At 36.4% G+C, this 20,395-nt stretch overlaps 1 protein-coding gene across 1 annotated transcript; it reads left to right on the top strand.

Moving 5' to 3' along the window:
- Positions 1-890: 890 nt before the first annotated feature.
- Positions 891-17,423, top strand: LOC306843754 (E3 ubiquitin-protein ligase RNF217-like). Its single transcript, XM_079375406.1, has 6 exons — positions 891-1,850; positions 9,673-9,903; positions 10,046-10,210; positions 12,536-12,737; positions 13,663-13,734; positions 14,572-17,423. Exons 1-6 carry the CDS (start codon positions 1,014-1,016, stop codon positions 14,649-14,651), a joined length of 1,587 nt encoding a protein of 528 aa, XP_079231532.1. The 5' UTR covers positions 891-1,013; the 3' UTR covers positions 14,652-17,423.
- The last annotated feature ends 2,972 nt before the right edge of the window (positions 17,424-20,395 follow it).

Genomic DNA, 20,395 nt, shown 5'->3' with positions numbered 1-20,395 from the left:
TGCTGTGAATGTGCAAATATCATCAGGGACCCTGGGGCCTCTATCCTAAAGGAGATCAACAAGGTGGGGCAGAATGTTGATTCAGCTTGAACAGCGTGCCCCAAGTGACCTATTACTGGGTTAATTTACCTTTTACTCTTCCAAAGAAACATCACACTCAGCATTTGCTTATGTCGTTATTTTTCTAACATTCTTAGCCTCTGAAGCAGAACCAATCTAAAAAAGCTTGCAAATTGAGATGCGTTTTTACCTTACGCTCTACCTCCCTCTAGTGTCTATAGACACATTAAATTAATAGACTGACAGGAAAGGGTAGGATTACCAGATACATATTTAAAACTCGATGATTACAAAATTATAGCCGACTGTAAAATATAGGCTATATAAAATGAATCATTCTCAGTTTGGAAATAAAATCAAGAAGAGTTCAATTCGATTTTTTTGTTCAATTCTAAGAATGTTCAAAAGTTATTTTTTTTTATCTTGTTGATGTTTCAGTCGTGTTCAGTTATGTTTATAATAATAAAAAATAAATAAAAGAGAAGCGTACATTTTTTATTCCTGTAACAAAATGCTGTACTTGGCTACTATTTGTGTAATCTGGGCTATTCTAATAATTGTAATTATTATAATTTAATAGGTTATAAACAGTACCAGTTTTCACCTACAGAGCCTAAACGAAAGTAGAATAACGCCCGGCTGTGAATTTATTAATCTTGCTACACTGAAGGATTCTATTAATATTTATAATCAAAGTCTTTGCCATTGGAAGGCAACAACATAACGTCAAAGCCGCCTAATATATATTCATAAGTCAACCTTGTGCCATTGGAACGTTTCCACGCAACGTCAACGTGGCTTAATTAATATTCATGAGCAGAGGCTTCGCCGTAGTAGGATTCGTGATTTCGGACCCGGAAGTGGTGTAATAGTAACTCGCTCTGTGTTTAGTTTGCGAGTTTGAAAGCGGACTGTGTGTGTTTTCGCACAAATGGAAAGTTGACCGCTCGGGAATGGAAGATGAGTCTTCCGTGCGTGTGAATGTCACCGCTCAAAATATGCCTGGTTATACTGGACGCGACGGGGAATCTGTCCATGTATCCAGCGGGACGCGGAGCACTGATTTCGGCCGGGATGTCCGCAGCAGCGACGCGAAGGTGCCATCATCATTATCCTCGAAGGATGTTTTGGAATTTCATAAACACAAACATGAGCCAGGAGGCAATAATAAAGAAAACAACGAGAGGGAAAACATAAGAGCTGTTGACATTTTAAGGAGGAATTTTGGTTCCACTATCAGAAATCCTGAAGATCCCAAAGACCTGGAGAAAGTAGGATTTGACATCAAACTGAACGACTTGGATGATGAAAGGATGCAATGTAGCACAAAAAGTCTCCAACAAAACATGGAGAGCAACTCAGGATTGGGAGATCCTGACGGGAATCATCATATTGATTATAATATTGATTTGAAGAGTGGTGAAGATCCCAGCCAATCAAAAGAGCATGTTTACTGCACTGTATACTGTATTGCCAATGATAATTATAGGATACCTGTTGAGAAAACAATATCTGATCATGAAGCTACATCTTTATCATCATCATCAGATGTGCTGGTTTTACCTCCCACCGACTTGCCAAATTCAGAATTGGACCATGATCACTATCCAGAGCCCTATACAGTCTCCGACCTGATGCTGTCTGGATTAAACAGCTCTTATAACACTGGCAGCAGTTTATCTGTTGTGTTAACATGTCGTATCTGTCTTGATGACAAACAAACCGTACCGCTACACTGTTGCAAAAATGCAGTTTGTGAAGAATGTCTGAAAAGATACATCATCTCACAGGTATCCACATCCATGCCATCTCAGTTTTCCTTTCTTTTCAGCATTGAATAAAATCAGGGATGTTTCTTTGTTTGTGTCTGCAACCACTTTTAAAGTGGACTGATGTAAACCTAATATGCCTCTACATGCCAGCAATGAGAATCCCATCCTCCTGAAGCTGTGAAACAGGTGTCATGTGCTTTTCTGTCTTTATACCCAGGTATAGTGATGGTAATACTATGATACTCCATGATAGCCATGTTTATGGTCTTTACAAGGTTAAGGTGTTTTGTTGGAAGAGCACCTGTCAGTCAGCCTGCTATTTGCTTTTCTTAATTGTTTGTCTTCTAATTATAGCATGTTTCTGTTTGTTAATGGAGAAGTTCTCCATTGTGTTTGTGAAAACGTTCTCAGCCTGTCCTTTCCCGCTTTGTAGAAGTGATGCATTTCCTGTGTTGCTTAGTCTGGCCCATGTGGTCATCATCATAGGCTTGGAAATGTTAGTTTTAGTCATTTTAGTACTCCCTTTCCCGCAGAGCAGAGGCCCTTGTTGTGTAACACAATACAGTCATGTCTGTGTGATATAAAAAAGCCTGACCATTTCGGAGTTCCTCAGAAAGATACGTGACACACCAGCATGTGTAAAAGCTTTGGTTAAACGTAAAAAAAAAAAAATTTAACTTATTTGTATATTTAAACAAATTTGGATTAGGCATGGTCTGCTAGTCATCCAGCCAGTTTTATTTTGACCTTTTTAATTGCTTTAATTTGCATGCGGTACTTTAGCTAGACTTTTGCTTGGCAAAAACCTCTTGGAAAAGTTGTACCTTTTAAGTTGATCCCATTTAAAGTATTAAAAATTTAGATTGGCTGTTGAAATTTTGGGGGGTTTTGAGACAGCATATCAAGTTGAAAATTGTTCAACTTCTAAACTTCCTGAGACCCATTCGATTGCACTCTATTTGTATTTATACTAGTGTGACTAGAATTGTGGCAGTTGTAGCTGAAGATTGCAGACATTGAAAAGGTGGCCTAAGAAATACATCCTATCATATCAGGTGAACCCCAAGTTGTAAACGAATAGATCACTCAAAAAATGAAAATTCTGCATTCATTTGCCCAACCTAATATATTTTCAAACCTCTATGACTTTCTTCTGTGCAACACAAAAGAATTTCAGAGTTGACTTTCATTGTGTGGACATTTAAAAAAAAAAAAAACATGACACAACATAAGGGTGACTGAATGATGACAGAATTTTCACTTTCGTGTAAACTTATTTAAGACCTTCTTGTAACCCTAAACTAAAAATATATAGTTTTTTCATATGCCTATGGCTTAAATACTCTAATATAATTTTCTTAGAAAGAGGAAGAGGTCTAGAAAGTTTTTTTTTCTTCTACCCAGTGGCAGTGAGTCATGTCGCTGGCAAAGGGAGGAAGAACTTGTGCTGTAATTGATTGCTTAATCACTGAGCTCAGCCTCTCTGTGCCCTAATTACATTACATGACTGTTAGCTGGAAGGTCTGTGCGCGGTTTGCAGGCAACATAGAACAATTTGCCCTTCTGGAGGGATCTTGTGTTCGTAATCAAGTAACGTTGGCTTGACTGTTGCTGGTCTTCTCTCAAATCAAATTTATTGCCCCCATGAATGATCTTGGGGGTCAGGCGGAGGATGATGTGGTAATGGTAGCTGTCTTTTGTGGCCAAAGGTATTGGTCTGGTTTTGTCTTATTCATGGCCAAGCAGTCACCAGTGTTTGGTGAGCTCACTTGGCCTGTTTAGCTGCAAGCCTAGACCTAATTTTCTCGACTGTGTTCTGTAGTGCACAATTATGACGATGATGCTGCCAAAAATAATTTTGTTTATATAGCTGCTTGCAGATATATCGCCACTCCTCCGATTGTTGCAGCGTGTGTTTTGCTATTCATGGACGTACTGTAAAAAGCTGATTACCTGTAAAACCTGTCTGTTTGAATCGTATCCATTTACAGCTTTACAGCTGTGTACAGCATCATCATAAGGTGGCGTAATGCATAAGTACTTAGTTTCTGGTTCTGGCTACTTGAAAACATGAAAACACCCTTTATGTGAGCATTGGGCTTACAAAATTTTTTAAGTGAAGTGCAATCTATGACTAGATTTGGGTTTTTACTTTGGAAATGATTTATTTTAAAGGGATAGTCCACCCAAAAATAAATTTCTGTCATCGTTTACTCACTCTCATTGTCTTGTTTTGAACCCCGTTGACTTTAATTTTATGAACTGTTGCAACTTTCATCAAAATATCTTTCATTTTCAGGTGAACTATTCCTTTAACGTTTGAGTTTATGAGTTAAGTTTTCCCTTTTGTTGTATGATTCGAATTATCATTTGTGCACTTTTCTACTGTGACATTCAACAATCTTGCTTTCATTGCAGTCATTTTTAGGCCTGTGCGGTGCATGATTTCAAAAGCAATTTAGATAATAAGAATATGAGATCAAATGAATGCTGTGAATATGGTTTGTAAGCAGATGAAAGGAAAGGGCGATCGGTTAATGTGCACTTTTACTGAAGAGAAATGGCAAGAGGTTTGCACTACAAAAGACTCATTTAAATAGCTAATATTTAACTTCACCGAGCCACTGTTTCTCTTTTCAGCCCTTTGTGTTGGGTTTGGCAAATGGGGAGACTGGTCTAAATGTCAGGTGCCTATGGCAAGGGCGTTTGGTTCATTCTTAGGAGTAATGTTTCAGAATGCTGGCTTGCACTGGGTTCATTAGTGGTTTACTTATTATGTTTAAAGAGGCTTGGATAGTCACAATATCCAGCATGTCACTATAATGCCATCTCAGGACAAATATAAATATGGTGGCAACAGTCTCATAATCTGACTATTTTTTTAATGCTTTTGAAATTAATGTTAAGTGTTGTTTGCATTCAGAATTAAATCAAAACAGGATCCAGAACTATTATCTTTAATATATAATTTATTTATTTTTAAAAAAACACATTCATGTTGTGGGTACGATAACATGTTTATGGGTAAGTATAAATTGGCCTAAAAATTGTAATCATAGCCACCAACAACATACAGGGTATTTCATCCAAGAAGTTAGGGGTTTGAGATACAAATTTATTTAGATTTTTGTAGTTAATATTTTTAGCAGCATTGTTTCAAAGGAGATAAATAAAGAGACAGCTTCTCAGAGCTGTGCTGATGGCGTTTGGCTCTGTAAACTGTTTCTGAGAGTTTGTGTCTTTTGAAATTCATCCCCTTTAAAGTAGCACTGCCACAGTCATCAAAACACTGCTTTTGTAACAATTACATAGCCTTCAAGAATAAATTACTGTCAGACTTCAAAACAGCTGATCTAAGTAATGTTTCCATTATTATGCATAAACTGACTTCTTCAGTCTGCTGTTTTTGATTGTTGCTTTAAGTAAAAAAAGCAATGATTTTTTCAGCATCATGAACGTATCAAGTTAAAAATAGTTCTGTATTTTTTTTTAAAACAAAAAATCTATTCGTTCTATTTTGTTGTGCCCTGTCCAGCTGTTTTTGAACCCAAGCATGCAGTCTGTGTGAATGCCTCCCTAAAAAAAAAAACTGTCTGTTAGACCCTAATCATCCTAATTATTCAGGTTTTCCTTAAGACTAGACTAGTCATTCAGACATGTAGGTTTATACATCCCAAATTTTAGGCAATATAGAAATCCTGGCCAGGATGCGTCTGGGAAAAATGGCACGTATGGTCACCCTACTATAAACATATGATGTTGTGCATTTATTTAATATAATAAATACTTTAATTCAAAAAGTATAAAGTTATCTAAACAGCATTGTGGTACTGAATGGTAAGAATTTAAATGAGTATGAATGAGTCAAAATTAAATATTTGTTTTATTTTTTGGAGGTTGCTACGTTTGTTTCTTCTGTTGGAGTATTGAAATTCCTTTTGTTCGACTTGAATGTCCATGAATTCCAACTCATAAATTGAAAGTGACACAATTCTGAATGTTGCCCAACCTTGATGCACAGGATAGTCAAAAACTTTAAATGACAGAAAATGGCTGAAGCAGTGAAAGTTGGCTTTCATAAACCTTTTTTCATAAAGTTTTAGAACACATAATTTAGCATTTTACTAAAGGATTTGGTAAAAGACCTCAGGTATGTCTGCTTTGGCATTTAAAAGGCACGGTACTGGAGTAATGCCTAAATTATTTTTGAAATGTGTTTCTGCTTTTGCATTTTTGCTTTGATGTACAATATATGCCTCAGTAGATTTGATATAAGGAATCAGATTGTGAGAAGGTTTGGTAGAAGATTTGTGTAGTTGGTTTCACTGACCTTTTGTAGACTTGCAGAATAACTGATCCATTTAAATGCATGAATATATACAGTTTCTGCTTGACTGAATATTACCTACAACCTACTGTAATTGAGATGTATGAGGCCTTAGATATTAAAATATGGGATGCAGCGCTGAGATGAGGTGATGCAGGAAATCTGCTGAGAAATTGAAAAATGTTTGATTACTTTCTATACTGACTTGCAATTTACACCCTGAGGTGTGTGACCAGCCACTCGCTGATCAGCTTTCTCATGGTTTCTCATGCAGTTTGTGTTGCGTATGCAGCATAGTTTTCTTAAAAGTCATCTAAGGATAGGACTACTCTTCTAGATTAAGTTAATCCGTACCTGGTTAGTGCTAATATTAGAAACTATAGATGTGAAAGATGAGTGCCACTAGTAAATTTTCATGTCTGTTCTGCACTTTTCCCACAGCAATTTGGTTGCTGTCTTATGTTGACTGAGTGTTTACTGTAATAAATCTGATTTATTCTTAGCAGGCATGTGACCAGCCTCAAACAGTGAGTTCTGCGCTCTGTTTCACATCCATCAAAAAGATATCTCCCCAAGAAGATAGCCCACCTCAAGAGGTGGTGCTGGTCAATCAGAAAACATGTCAAAGTTAATACAGGATGCCAGCGAGTTACATGGCAGGCTGAAAATCAGACTCTCCATCCATACTGAGAGGATTGTTTACGCCTGCAGTGGATGCTGAGTGCCGTTATTTTGCTATAGCTGTACGGTCGGCCCATTAGCAGCAGGCTGACAGGTGTAAAAAGAACCAGTGGGTGGCCCCGGGGGAGTGCTAGCACTGCTGTCACCAGTTGGTGCCACGTACTCAGGTAAGGGCTCTCATGGGAGTGCCAGATCTCATTAGGATCCCAAAGTAAACTCCAAGCACACCTTGCTCTCTGATTCTCACCTGCTGCGAGGACAAGACGCCACACAATTAGCCACGAGAGCCCTTCTCTCAACATGAGCATTGTTAGTGCTGTTTACCAAAGCCATCCTTCGCATTAGTCAGGTGCATTGTTTAAAAATGACTCTAGCAGCGTCCCCAAGCTAATACAGGCCTGTTCAAGCTAAAGTTAGGTTAACTAAAGCTGTGTCCCTATACATTGTGCACTTACACTGCACTCAACCATCTAATGCATTAGATCGAAAAGTTTATTTTGTTATCCACCATAGGAGTCTAATAGGCCCTCTCCATAGGCAATGTAAAGAAAGCTGGAACAGTTGAGTGCATGAGGTGTCCAATATTCCACGTTTTTATTTTTATTTTATTTTTTTGGATAAGTGCATCATCAGTTTATTTTTTAATTGCACTTGCTGGAATTTTTAATGTGACTACAAAGTGAACAACAATATTGCACAAGGATGCAGATTGGGATGCACCTTATTTTATTGTTCTCACTGAGGTGAGTTTGACGACGACTTTTTTTGGCATTTTGCCTTTTTAATTTGATAGGACAGTACAGAAAGGACAGGAAGCGAAGTGGGAGAGAGAGAAGGGGGCGGGATCAGGAAAGGTCTGCAAGCCGGGACTTGAACTCGGGACACCTGAAGCACAACGGCACTGTATGTTGTCGCACTGCCCACGAGGCTGTAGGTGCAGATGATTTTGACATTCTTAAAAAAAATCTCAAACTGATTCTTCTTGTGTGGAAATATATCCATGGATATGGATCCTCCAATTTGGCTCATGAGATCCACTTTCCTGCAGAGATTAGCTGTAACCCTAATCAAACACACCTGAGCTTGCTAATCAATGTCTTCAGGATCATTAGAAAATCACAGGTTGGTCACAAAGTTTAATTAGGGTTGAAGCTAAACAGGAATGGAAATAGCAGCATCATATTTTCCATATTGTGACATTGCACATTATTATTGACAAACAAACAAAAAAAATTGTAAATGAATTAGATTAGTCACCAGAGAGTTTCTTATCATTTCACCGAAAGATTGAAAAATGTTGAATGATGTTTTAATAATAAATTACAGGATCAGAAGATTTTTTATTTATTTAACCGTATGCATGGATGAATCATTTACAATAAGATCACTAGATGCATTTATAAAATGTTGGATTCATATCGACTTTAAAAGCTGTATAATTAAGCTAGTTTCAGGTTTGGTTTTCAAAGTGCATTGAACATTGTCTAAATAATACAAAGCTTATGGCAAAATGCTCAAAAAACAGGTTGAGAGGTAATAAAGTGGCCAAATATGTCAGTCTGAATGTGTATGATCCTAGTGGCGGGGCTGTAAAGGGGACGTACATTTTCTGAGAAAGTTTTACCATGCAAAATTACTTGCAGCAAGTCCTTCACTCAATAGCAGTGAGTGATTTTGAATTTGTTTCATGTTGTTTGATTAATATTAAGCACACAGCCGGCAACAAAGCATGCTGGCACCACCCCGTAAAATATACAAAAAATATGCAAAAGAATCTTGACTAAATGACTAGTCAGCTGCTGTATTGTTGTGACTCCCCTCTAAAAGTAACTCTTATCAACCCTAATTCAGAATGGGGTTATTGTTATCAAGCCATTTCCATAATTCAGGGATGGATGCTGTGATAGTGGTAGTAACTGTGGGTGGAAATTGTCATCACCCTTTCCTGGTGCTCACATCATGCAGTCACAGACAGAATCCAGTCTGGTCTATTTTAGTCTAGAATCCATTGCTTCCAGATGTCATGGCAGATTTTATTCCAGCTGAATCGTAACTACCCAAGACTTGCCTGATTTTACAGAAGTCTCTTGACCAGTTCCTTTTTTTGTCACTTCAGATAATGTCCCTTAAATGCTGTTGCTTGAGCATAAAAATAGGAGGGTGGAGAGTAGATTATTTCTCGCAATGGAAATGCTCAGTAATCCTGTTGTCCCAGAGGGGGGAGCGGAGGAAGATGGGTGGGGAACCAGAAGCAGGACGCACAGCAATCCTCTTACAGGGGAGGTGCCGATAGTCATAGTCCCACAGCTGTAGGGCTACACCAAAGCCCTGTTATGTGAACAATGAGAATGAAATGGATCTCACTGATCCATGAGATCTCTTAACTCCCACTAGGAGACTGGGAAAGGTCATTCAACATGGATCTATTTATCAACAAATCATACCGCATTCAACCTGTGCAAACTAGCCCCTAGGATTCGTTCCTACCCACTGAGCCCTATTCAATCACATATTACCGTACTTTAGTGATTGTTTGAGAAGGTGACATTGCTCGTTGACTTGGAAGTACCTCGGGTACAATGCTGCTTGTACAGTGGCTATTTGAATTGCTTGTGTACACAGATTGTTTGCACTTCCTGCTTACTCCTGTCCTCGCTTGTAATCACTGATTAAAACCCATGATTTCCAAGAACACTAAATCACACTCCACACGTCACAGTTTTTAGATAGGGTGGATTACATATTTAACTGCACTTAGAACCATGCAAAGGATTACCACTGCATTAATGCTGCGGTCTTTAACATATTTGCCTGATTGCATGTTTTTTTAAGGTTCGTGTGGGTCGGGCACACTTGGTGTGTCCCATCACAGAGTGCAGTGGTTTCTTGGAGGAAAGTTTGGTGATTTCGCACCTGTCCAGTGACGAGCTGGCAAAATACAAGTACTTCTTGGAGCTGAGCAGACTGGACTCCAGCACAAAACCGTGTCCTCAATGCAGCTTGTTTACCTCCTTGAAGGGTCGTAGCCAACAGACGTCAACCAAGAATGAACATAAGTATAAGGTCTGGTTTTTTGCTTGTTGTCTGTTCTGTAGTTACAATGTGGAATTATGTGTCTAAACTCTGAATCAGAGTGACTTTGTTTGCGAAAAGGCTTTATTGAGTAAGCAAAATGTGCGTCTGTCTTTTCAAATATTCCACACAGATTCAGTGCACAAAGTGCCAGTTTGTCTGGTGTTTTAAATGCCACGCGCCCTGGCACGAAGGCCTGAAGTGTCGAGACTACAGGAAAGGAGACAAGCTGTTGCGTCACTGGGCCGGCGTCATTGAACACGGCCAGAGGAATGCTCAGAAGTGTCCACGCTGCAAGGTAAAGTACATGCTCTACAAAAATGCACTGTACATATACTGAAAACTAGATTTTCATTCATTTTGTGACATGGAAAAGTTATCACTTTATGTACTGTACTCCAATGTTCATAATACCACATTTGGTATGGTATTGACATCGTAACCATGAGTATATTAAAGGGTTAGTTCACCCATAAATGAAAATTCTATGCAAAATTCACTTTACAAGTTGTTTGAACATAAATGTGTGTTGGAAGTGTGTGTACACATCCATCCTATAAGGATAAAAATCCACCCAGTGTTTTTTTTTTTTTAAATCCCCTTTCTCAAATCAGGCTGTTCTAAGATTCCGGTCAGAATGATGTAGTTCTGTACAGGCCCCTCCCACAATAGTTGATTGACAAGGCTGTCTTACCTTAAACCCGGCCTGAGTGAGTTGTCTTCCGTCTGCCATTGTGTCGACTCCGGTGCAGGGGAAGACAGGATGTCTCCGATTAAGCGATTATGGTGTTCTGTTATTGGATGTAATAATGAACATAGCAGTTGTCATTTACTCCCAACATCTGAGCCTCTGAAGATGCAGAGGATTAACATTACTTTAGTTTTGAAGGGAATGCAACCAATCCCCTATCTGCCTAAATACGTCTATGTTCACGCAAATCATTCGTGATCCAGAATACAGAAGAAGTGAGTATAAGGGTTTTTTATGAATTTTTGCAAATCGCCTTTCCTAATAATGTGCTAGTTAGCCAGTTTCACGGCTGGAGTTGACAGTCTGCTCGTCACTCCACGGAAGAGAGGGGTGGGGTCAGCAGAGCTCATTAGCATTTAAAGCAACGTTGACTATAAAACGGTTTGCTGAAAACAGAGCTGATTTTGACAGGGGAAAAAAGGTGTTTTTTACACTACCATTGAGAAATTATAACCAAAGTATGTTATAGACTTTGTTCTTCGTTCATCTTCGGAGCACAAATTAAGATATTTTTGATGAAATCTGAGATTTTTATGATCCTGCATGAATAACAACAGAGCTACCACATTCAAAGGCCAGAAAGGTAGTAAGGACATTGTTTAAATAGTCAATGACATCAATGGTTCAACTGTAATTTTATGAAGCTATGAGAATACATTTTGTGCGCAAAAAGGAAAAAATAACATTATTCAACAATTTCATCTCTTCACCAGTTCAACAATCCCTTCTCTGAAATTTAAATATTTTGTAACATTATAAATGTCCTTACAGTCATTTTTTTTTTTTTTCAATTTAATGCATCCTTGCTGACTTAAAGTATTAATTTCCTTAAAAATAAATAATTCTTACTGACCCCAGATGTTTGATTGGTAGTGCAGGTCATTTGCATATAGTCTTTACAATAAAGATCAATTTGTTAACGTGAGTTATATAGATATATATATCTTGAATCAATCCATGTTGATTTAATACTTTAATGTTTATTTATAAAACTTGAATACAACTTTTTATGTTAGCTATTGCTTTATCTAATGTCAACAGAACCTTATTGTGAAGTCTGACTGAAGTCTTAAAGGTACAGTAGCAAAAACAAGCTTTCTTCATTTTAATTTAATTTTAGTCAGAGAGAGGTGGAAAACTCGTCTGTCACAGTTTTAAGTGCACAAATCTTTACTAGCCTTCAGGGGGAAAATAAAATGCAGTGTAAAATATGACCCATATAAAATTAATAGGAGTTATGTAGTTCAGATAAACAGAGACAGTCATTGAAAAAAACTGAATGTTCTCGTCTGAGATAGTGAAGAAGGATTGTGTTTATTGTATGTTTTTTCTTTTCCTTTCCATCTGTCTAACTTTAATTACAGTCTTGAGAAACACGGCATTCCAGTCATAAGACTGGGGTCTGGGCAAAGCGATCGTGAATTAAAGTTCACTCAAGACCATTTTCTTTCCACTGACACAATTGCAAGAGATCAACAAGTTCTACAAGGCGTTGCTGTTTTCCATCAAGCCGTGCATTCATGGTGCTTTGGAGGATACATCAGAGCATGAGTGTTTGGCGTAGTGCACATACCTGAACCAAATACCTAAGGGCTTAGCAAACATCTTCCCTTTGTGAACGAGTGTCTCAACCCATAATACTGAGAAGAGCATTATTTGATGGAATAATTGCAGTGTAATCATTGCAAATTATCATTTTGTGAGCTCTAGGCTTTCACTAATTGAACATGTCAGTTGCTGGCCCAGTTTGAAAAAAATTGCCCCGCTAGCTCACACATCTGACTAGAAGGTGAAAAAAAAAAAATTGTCTGGATTGTGCATCATTGTGAATTGATTACTTATTGCCAAATGATTTCTTCTCCATACCAACAGATCCACATTCAGAGAACGGAGGGCTGTGATCACATGAACTGCATGCAGTGCAACACTAATTTCTGTTATCGTTGCGGGGAGAAGTACAGACATCTGCGCTTCTTTGGGGACCACACCTCCAACCTGAGCGTGTTTGGATGCAAGTACCGCTATCTGCCTGAGAAACCCCATCTGCGCCGGCTGATCCGAGGCTCTGTTTGTAGTGAGTTTGCATAAGCAGAGGACACAACTTTGATTTATTTAAGTTCTTTTGGAGTACTAGGGGTTACTTTGGAAACATAACATTGGGTTATCTTGAGCTTTCTTGTCCATTTGTTATCATAATGTGTTTTAGGTGCTCTGCGTACCAGCTAGTTCCCAATATACAAGTATTTTACTATATATATAGTGTTTTATATATATATATATATATCAGTGTTTCCTACTGGACTCAATCATATTTGTACTTTTTTTTTTAGATACAACAAGCTAGCAAACTTTACTAATTGACAATTTTATTTTGCCTTAAAAGAAAAAAAGTTTTATGATCATTTTGAGTCAAACATGGCCAAAAAAGTAGCATTGTTTATGTATAATCTCTTTATTATCTTGACTCATTCATTTAGATTGCAAGCTCACCAAAAAACATCAGTGTACAGACATACTGTTGTGTGTGTGTGTGTATATATACAATTGTGTATATAACTGTAAAGTTAAATATGTATATTTTTGTATTTGTATACAGCTGTACAACCCAATTTTTACGCAGACGAAATACGAGTTCACTTCTAGGTTCTATCACAAAAACAAATGGTTCTGACGCAACTTAGAGCACCTAAAAGAGCAGTTTACACTATTTCAGACCATGATAGTTTACAACTCCAATAGCACAGAGATATGACCGACTGTGATCTGCTTTTAGTTTGCATATCTGTGTATACTTTACATGAGCCGGTGTTTTTGTGGTGTCCTCAGGCTAGTGCAACGAACCGTAGTATAATACCCAACCATCCATACATCACAGACACAAGACTTGCTGAGAAAGACAAATGCACTCCATCCATTTATTTTTAGTCCAGCAGTAGATAAGAATTCTAAATGTGTTTGTCTTTGTGAGCCTGAATGCTTTTCTGTTGTTCGATTCACAGTGAGTAAAGTGCTGGTGGCTCCAGTGGTCATTGTCCTCGTGGTGGTTGTTGGAGCTTTGGCTTTGGTCATAGGTAAGGATTGTGTTACACTTCCTGAATCTCACAAAGCCTGTCAGGAGCATGTCTGGGTTGTATTTGATCCCAAATTTAAAAGAAAACCGATTACATAATTTGCTTTTTATAAATAAATAAAAATAATAATTTTTACATTTTCATGATAATTAAGCCCTTTTTTCAGTTCTATAGTGAAAATATAAATCTGGTTGTAACATGAAATACAATTTTTTTATTTCCAAATTCAAAAAATGTGGAAAGGCAATATGCATATTGGGCATACTGGATATCGTTCAACTGTCTAGTCCAAGAAATTTATATTTTTATATTATAAAAAGTAATTATTTAATTGCATCTTGACTATTTGTTTTATTGTGATTAATTTATGTATTCATATATTAATTTAATGTGGGGGTTTTTCAGTATATAACAGTACTGAGATTCACTTAATCTCTAATATGAACATTAAAAAGTCTAATGAAAATTGCAATTATTTTTAAAAAAGTATTTGGAAAAACAAACTCACAAAATTAATTAGACCCATTTAGGTATTTGAGGAAAAAAACCCTTCATAGTCCTGAAATTAAAAAAAAAAAATATTTTATGTATATATATGTGTGTGTGCATATGTGTATATATATATATATATATATATATATATATGTATGTGTATATGTATATATATATGTGTGTGTATGTGTGTATATATATATATATATATATTTATTTATTTGACTTTGGTTCATTTTTCTGTAAAGCACATTATTGGATTGTATGGCTAGATGAGTTTCTTGTTTTCAACCTTGTTTTGGTGTGACCGAGCTGTCCTCTGTGTTGTGACTGATCTCTCCTCAGGCTTGTTTGCGTTTCCTATCTACTACATCTGTAAGAGGAGGAGGAAGCGCTCACAGGGGTCAGGCCGCTGGCTGTGCTGATTCAGCTTGGGTCATCCTTCTCAGGACCTTGACACACAAACACACACCCTAAAAATAGCCCTGGGTGCCAAGTGACCGAACACTGGCCACTTAGATACAACAATCACAACGAGCAGTTTTCCTGTTCGCTGCATCTCGTGAATATCCTCAATTGCACAGTGACCCTTTCCTCCACATGGTGCCTTTGGCATCGTGATCAAAGACTAATTGAGGAGATTCTGTTTTTTGAATGTTTTATTTATAACCCCCAAACTGATTTGAATTCAGTTAATTTTTAGGAATGGAACTATAGACTGATAATAATTTCCTACAGGATGTGTTATGCAGTGGAGCCACACAGCGTGAATGATTTTGTCTTTCAGTCTATTTATGACGTGCATCAGATGTTATAATCTGTAAGCGTTTAGTGCTTGATGATGGAGAGTTGATGAAATAATGTTTGTCCCTCTTGATCCCCTCTCTATTCCTCCCTGCACTACATGCTGTGCCAACATCCGCAGGAATTTGCATGATCAACAAAACACGTTTCTGTCTACTGCACTGTGGAAAACAAAGGGCCCAGAATTACAGGGGACCAGCAGCTCCACGCCAAGACATGCAGGTCATCTAGGTCATGCAAATCAGTACTGTGTCATGCAAAAGTTTTCAAGCTCTGTGTTTGCACAAATCTGTAAACCAAACTCAAAATACACTGTGGGGTCAACAAGACCACTCTGAGACCACTTTTGAAAATGCAGTTTTGAATCTCTCTAACTTAATATTTAAATTATTTCACTGCAGTTGTCAAGTTAATAATATAATTTGTAATACTAAAAAGATTTATAAATGTTTTTATTCATACAAATTATATTATCAGCATAACAATTGCATAAGTGAAACAAAATAAATGAAATGAAAAATGTACATGAATCGAAATTCTCCAATTTAATATTTAAATGAGTTATCTGCAATTGTTATGCTGATAATATAATTTGTAATGATAAAAGCATTTAGGATTTTCTAACTTAATTTGTATTTTTTTTATGTTAATATAAATAATGTTTTATTACAAAATAAGTTTTTTTTTAAATATCTGAAAAATCTCAAATGTTTTTATAACAAATTATATTATCAACATAACAATTAACAGTGAAAACAATTGAAATTAACTGAAAACTTGAATTTAACCATATTATAATAGTCTATTTTAGCAGTCCTGGATTGTTTTCAAATCAACATGAAATCAAAATTCACCCTTTTTACTTTATTTATATTCACTATCTTATTGTGAGCAATTAATCTGTGCATGTGATATCTGGAGAAAGACTGTTTGTGTGAAACCTGATCATATTATCCAGCATGATTTGAGAATGCTCAAAAGAACATCTCACCGTCTGTAGGAGTTCACATGATTAATATGAAATGAATGACCTAGAAATGAAGAATTGGTGAGAATATTCATAATGTTGATTTTAAATCCCAGATTTGCAGTGTGGTCTCCGACTTTCAAACCCCACACTGAAGCGTAGTGCATGCCTTACACCTTGCATAACTTGAGTGTATATTATTCTTAGATATGTTCATTCAAATTGAAAGTCCATAATATGGAAACTTTGACATTAATTTCTAGTATGTTTGAGCTTTGCACATGTACCCACTGAGCTGCACACTTCTCAAGACTATCAACCCAATAGGCGCCCCTGCTGTATATTGCACAGTGTTATAGATTCATATCCACTGTAATCCATTGCCACATTTTGGGTTTATTTCAATCTCATGCTGTTACAAAAACCGAATACTGAAGCATGTCAACAAAGTATATAACCTTGACCATTAGACATAGTATATTAGGGTACATGCAATGGATTTTAAACAAAAGGCAACCCCTAAAGCTTCAAGTCCAACGTCTGTCCCATGTTTTGATTTGAGCTTGCCATTTAATACTCAAACAAAGGCAGGTCTGGAGGAAAGCACAGGGGCAGGAAAGTGTTGCAGGAAAGGTTGTAACCATAGAAACGTGGTCTGGCTGGAGTATCAGGAATATGAGTATTAAGGCTTGGAGATACTTGGTCTGATGCTCATTTGGGAAATGCCCAATACAAAATCATCAATGTAATAACTCTGGTTATAAGTGGTTGCCAGGTATCATTTCAAAGCCGTTATCCATGGGATTTTGGAGACAATCAATTATGAAGATGCACTCAGGCTGGTAGTGAATGCCACTGTTATTCTCAGGGAGAATTTCGTCACATCTGCTACACACTGCTTTATCACTCCAGTGCAGATAACTGAATTATCTGTACGTATATTGAGGAAGACGCTACAGAAATCGGTCAGAATGTTAGCTTGGGCTGTTTTCGACATGCTAACATTATAAACTGAAAGCTTTGACTGCCAATGTGGTGGTGTTGTTTTTATTTTTATTTTATTTTTCTCCAGAGACGGTGCCTTTTACCAGTGAGATTGAACTTTACTCAAATGAACTCTATGAATGAGTTTATTTTGTATATTTTGAGAGCACATCTGCTGTGATTGATTTTCAAAGATCGTAATATTTTATTCCCTAAATATACTGTAGTATGTGTCTGAATCTATACCACAACACCTGTTACATTTGTGTTTTCTTTTTTTTTTTAAATGCACATTGTGTTTTTATTATTATTATTATTGTTGTTATTGTTGTTACATTGCTGCTGCACTTTATTTTCAGATTTAAGGAGTCGAATCAGGCATGCAGACAGCAAATATATGTCTTTATCATATTTAATTAAGAATTAAAAGGAGCTGCCAACATTTGGTCTCACTTGGCTTTTAATTAGTGGTGTTTGCTAAGAACAGTATCACTATTGTAATCGCTCATATTCAGGGTCAGTGATCTGAAGAAAAAAATTATATTATATTTTTCCATGTATTATATGCTCACAATTTGTGCTACAGATTCACTACTGTTTATGGTTTTAATTTTTTTCTTTCTTTTTTTTCAGAAATGAATCCTTTTTTTTCAGCAAGGACATGTTAAATTGATCAAAAGTTAGAGTTTTAAAGACATTTATGTCACAATAGTTTTCTATGTCAAATAAATGTTCTTTTGAACTTTTTATTGATCAAAGAATCCTAAATGGGTCATGGTTTCCACAAACATATTGACTGTTTTCAACATTAATAATAATAATTATGTTTCTTGAGCACTATATCAGCATATCAAGAATGATTTCTGAAGGACACTGAAGTAATGTGCTACAAATTCAGCTTTTCCATCACAGAAATAAATTACATTCTAAAATATATTCAAATAGGAAACAGTTATTTTAAATAGTAATAAGATTTCAATCAACCGCAAATGTTAAAAAGTTCATCTTACCATGCTACAATGATTAATTCTAAATATGTTTTAGCTAATGCAGTAAAAACAAGTTTACACGTTTATCCATTAACAAATTCGTACTGTAGCTATACAGTAGATGACTGTGTGACCTACATCTACATCAAGGAAATGACAGTGGTCACTGCTGAATGAAAGCTTACTGTTGTGATTTGCATGTGCAGCGAGATAAAATATGCAAGTCTGACCACACGTTGGAGTAAAATAACTGTTGTCATCTTTTTCTCATCTACAGAGCTGTCGTCCCTCTCATTATGTGGTCTGGGTGCAGCTGTCACTAGCTAAGTTTAGAAATGTCAACCGAGTGGCAGGCTACTAGCTTTTACAATGAAATACATGAAAGCACATTTTGATATAGTGTCATTATGCTGAATTCCTTACGTCAATCCAAACCTGCATGGCTGTGGAAAACAGAAGAAGATGTTTTGGAAAATGTCTTAAGTGTTTCTTGGCTATATAATGAATGTTAATGGGATCCAATATTGTTTATGCTCAATTTTTTAGGTGAACTATCCCTTTAAGTCAAGTATTGCCTAAATCCTTATCTGCATAGACGTGCAATTTTGAGCATTTTCCATTAGAATATCATTTTTATCCATTAGTGAAGATCACCATCTGGACCCATGTGTGGTCAGACACAACATCAGCAAGCAGAGATTACAACCTGTGTGTCACATGATTTCCTTCTTTGTCCCTCCCTGCTGGTAGTCTCTGATAATGCACATTCCTGCTTGTCTAAGCACTTTATTAGGGTTTGTTGGCCTAAGAGCTGCTTCCTGAAGTCACTGAGGTCTCCGCTGTAACAGGCTCTAATGGCAGTGCAGGCCAATGAAGAATGACAACAAATATCAATCTCTGTCAGGTTAATACAATAAAAGCCTGACTCACTATTGTATGTTGTAGTTCTTACTCATGAAACATGGTACTGCAGATATTATTGATTTATTATTGACGCTTCCACGTTTATCAGTCCAATTTTCGATATGTATGCTGTAAGCTAAATGAATACTTGTAGGCCTAAACGTTTATGTTTACGAGTCACGGCCTAATATGAATATCTCAATAGGCAAACTCAAATGAAAAGGGGTTATCAAATATTTTGGGAACTTTTCTGGATTCATATTTGAACACAATGCTTTTTATTCGCCAAAATTAATGACTGTGTTGCTGTAAAGATGTGCTAAATGTATTATTTTGTTTTGACCAGGCGTGATTTAGTTTGATAAACATTATAGTTTTTTTAGCCTATGTTCGTTAAAATTATGTATAATATTAACAAATAAATGCAACAATTAATATTAACTTTTTCAAATAAACATGCGTCATATGCAAAACGTCATGGGAGAACATGGCAAAACAAAACAAAACAAGCTTTGTACAAGTCTGACACCTGGTGGTCAAAAGAGTTAAAAAATAATCATATTTAATGAACTCGGTATGCACATGAAGCATACATATAAAAATTACAAAGAAACAAATAACCTGATTACATTCTGATACAGATCTGCCTTATACTTCCCATATGCACATGGATGGAAGCAGGCCATTGATAACCCCATTTAATTAAACTGTGCCATCTATTCTGTTTGTATAACCTTGCTTGGCGTGCTGTTGACTCATTACAGTTTTAACCTTCATTATTACAAAAATGAAGTTTAATATTTGTCTTAAAGCTCCCGTAATCCCGTCAATAAATATTATTAGTTACACTTCAGTAAACGCTTCTAGGCATAGCTTGCATCAAGTTGTACTGAGCATGTTATTTTAATATTTTATGTTGAATTATTGTTTTATATTAAATGCATCTTGCATTCTCAGGCCATTCTGTTTTTCCGTGTGTCACCAGGAGATGCCGCTGTTGACTGCAACTTGTTTATTTTTATTTTATTATTATTTTATTTTTTTTATCCGACTTGCTCTCAGGTAAACCTGTCACTCATGACATCATCGGTGTGGTACGCTAAACTCACGTGTCTTTGTAAACAAAGACTAAAAGAACTAGACTGTGCAAATGTACCTGGATTTTATTAAGAACTTTGTTTTGTTTATAGGCCTAACTTACTTTGATTAGAGCAAAGTGTTGCTCTCAAACCCGGAAGGAATTGGCATTTTCAAGTTGTGTTGCCTCTAGATTTGGGGTTGAAGATGTCTGTTTTTGAGTAAAATAAGGTCTGTGATTTACATTTCTTAAATTGATTTAATCTTTTTATTCTGCAACATTAAATTTGGATTTTGAAACTTTAAAAAAAAAAAAAAAAAAGTTGCTAACAATTTGTCAAATAAGGACTACAACTACCACAAAGATGAAAGTTTACGTGCTTTAGGAATTAGACAACCGTTGTAGTCTTTAATCGTATTAAACATATCTTTGTTTTGTTTTTTT

Source organism: Barbus barbus (assembly GCF_936440315.1).
Source record: "Barbus barbus genome assembly, chromosome: 24".
Lineage (NCBI taxonomy): Eukaryota > Metazoa > Chordata > Actinopteri > Cypriniformes > Cyprinidae > Barbus > Barbus barbus.
The sequence above is the reverse complement of the archived record's forward strand: the minus strand, read 5'-3'. Positions and strand labels throughout refer to the sequence as shown.

Coding starts and splice junctions, on each gene's coding strand:
- LOC306843754 (XM_079375406.1), top strand. CDS start 1,014: ATGGAAGATGAGTCTTCCGTGCGTGTGAATGTCACCGCTCAAAATATG. Junction 12,738..13,662: donor GATCCGAGGCTCTGTTTGTA/GTGAGTTTGCAT, acceptor TTCGATTCACAG/TGAGTAAAGTGCTGGTGGCT. Junction 13,735..14,571: donor AGCTTTGGCTTTGGTCATAG/GTAAGGATTGTG, acceptor ATCTCTCCTCAG/GCTTGTTTGCGTTTCCTATC.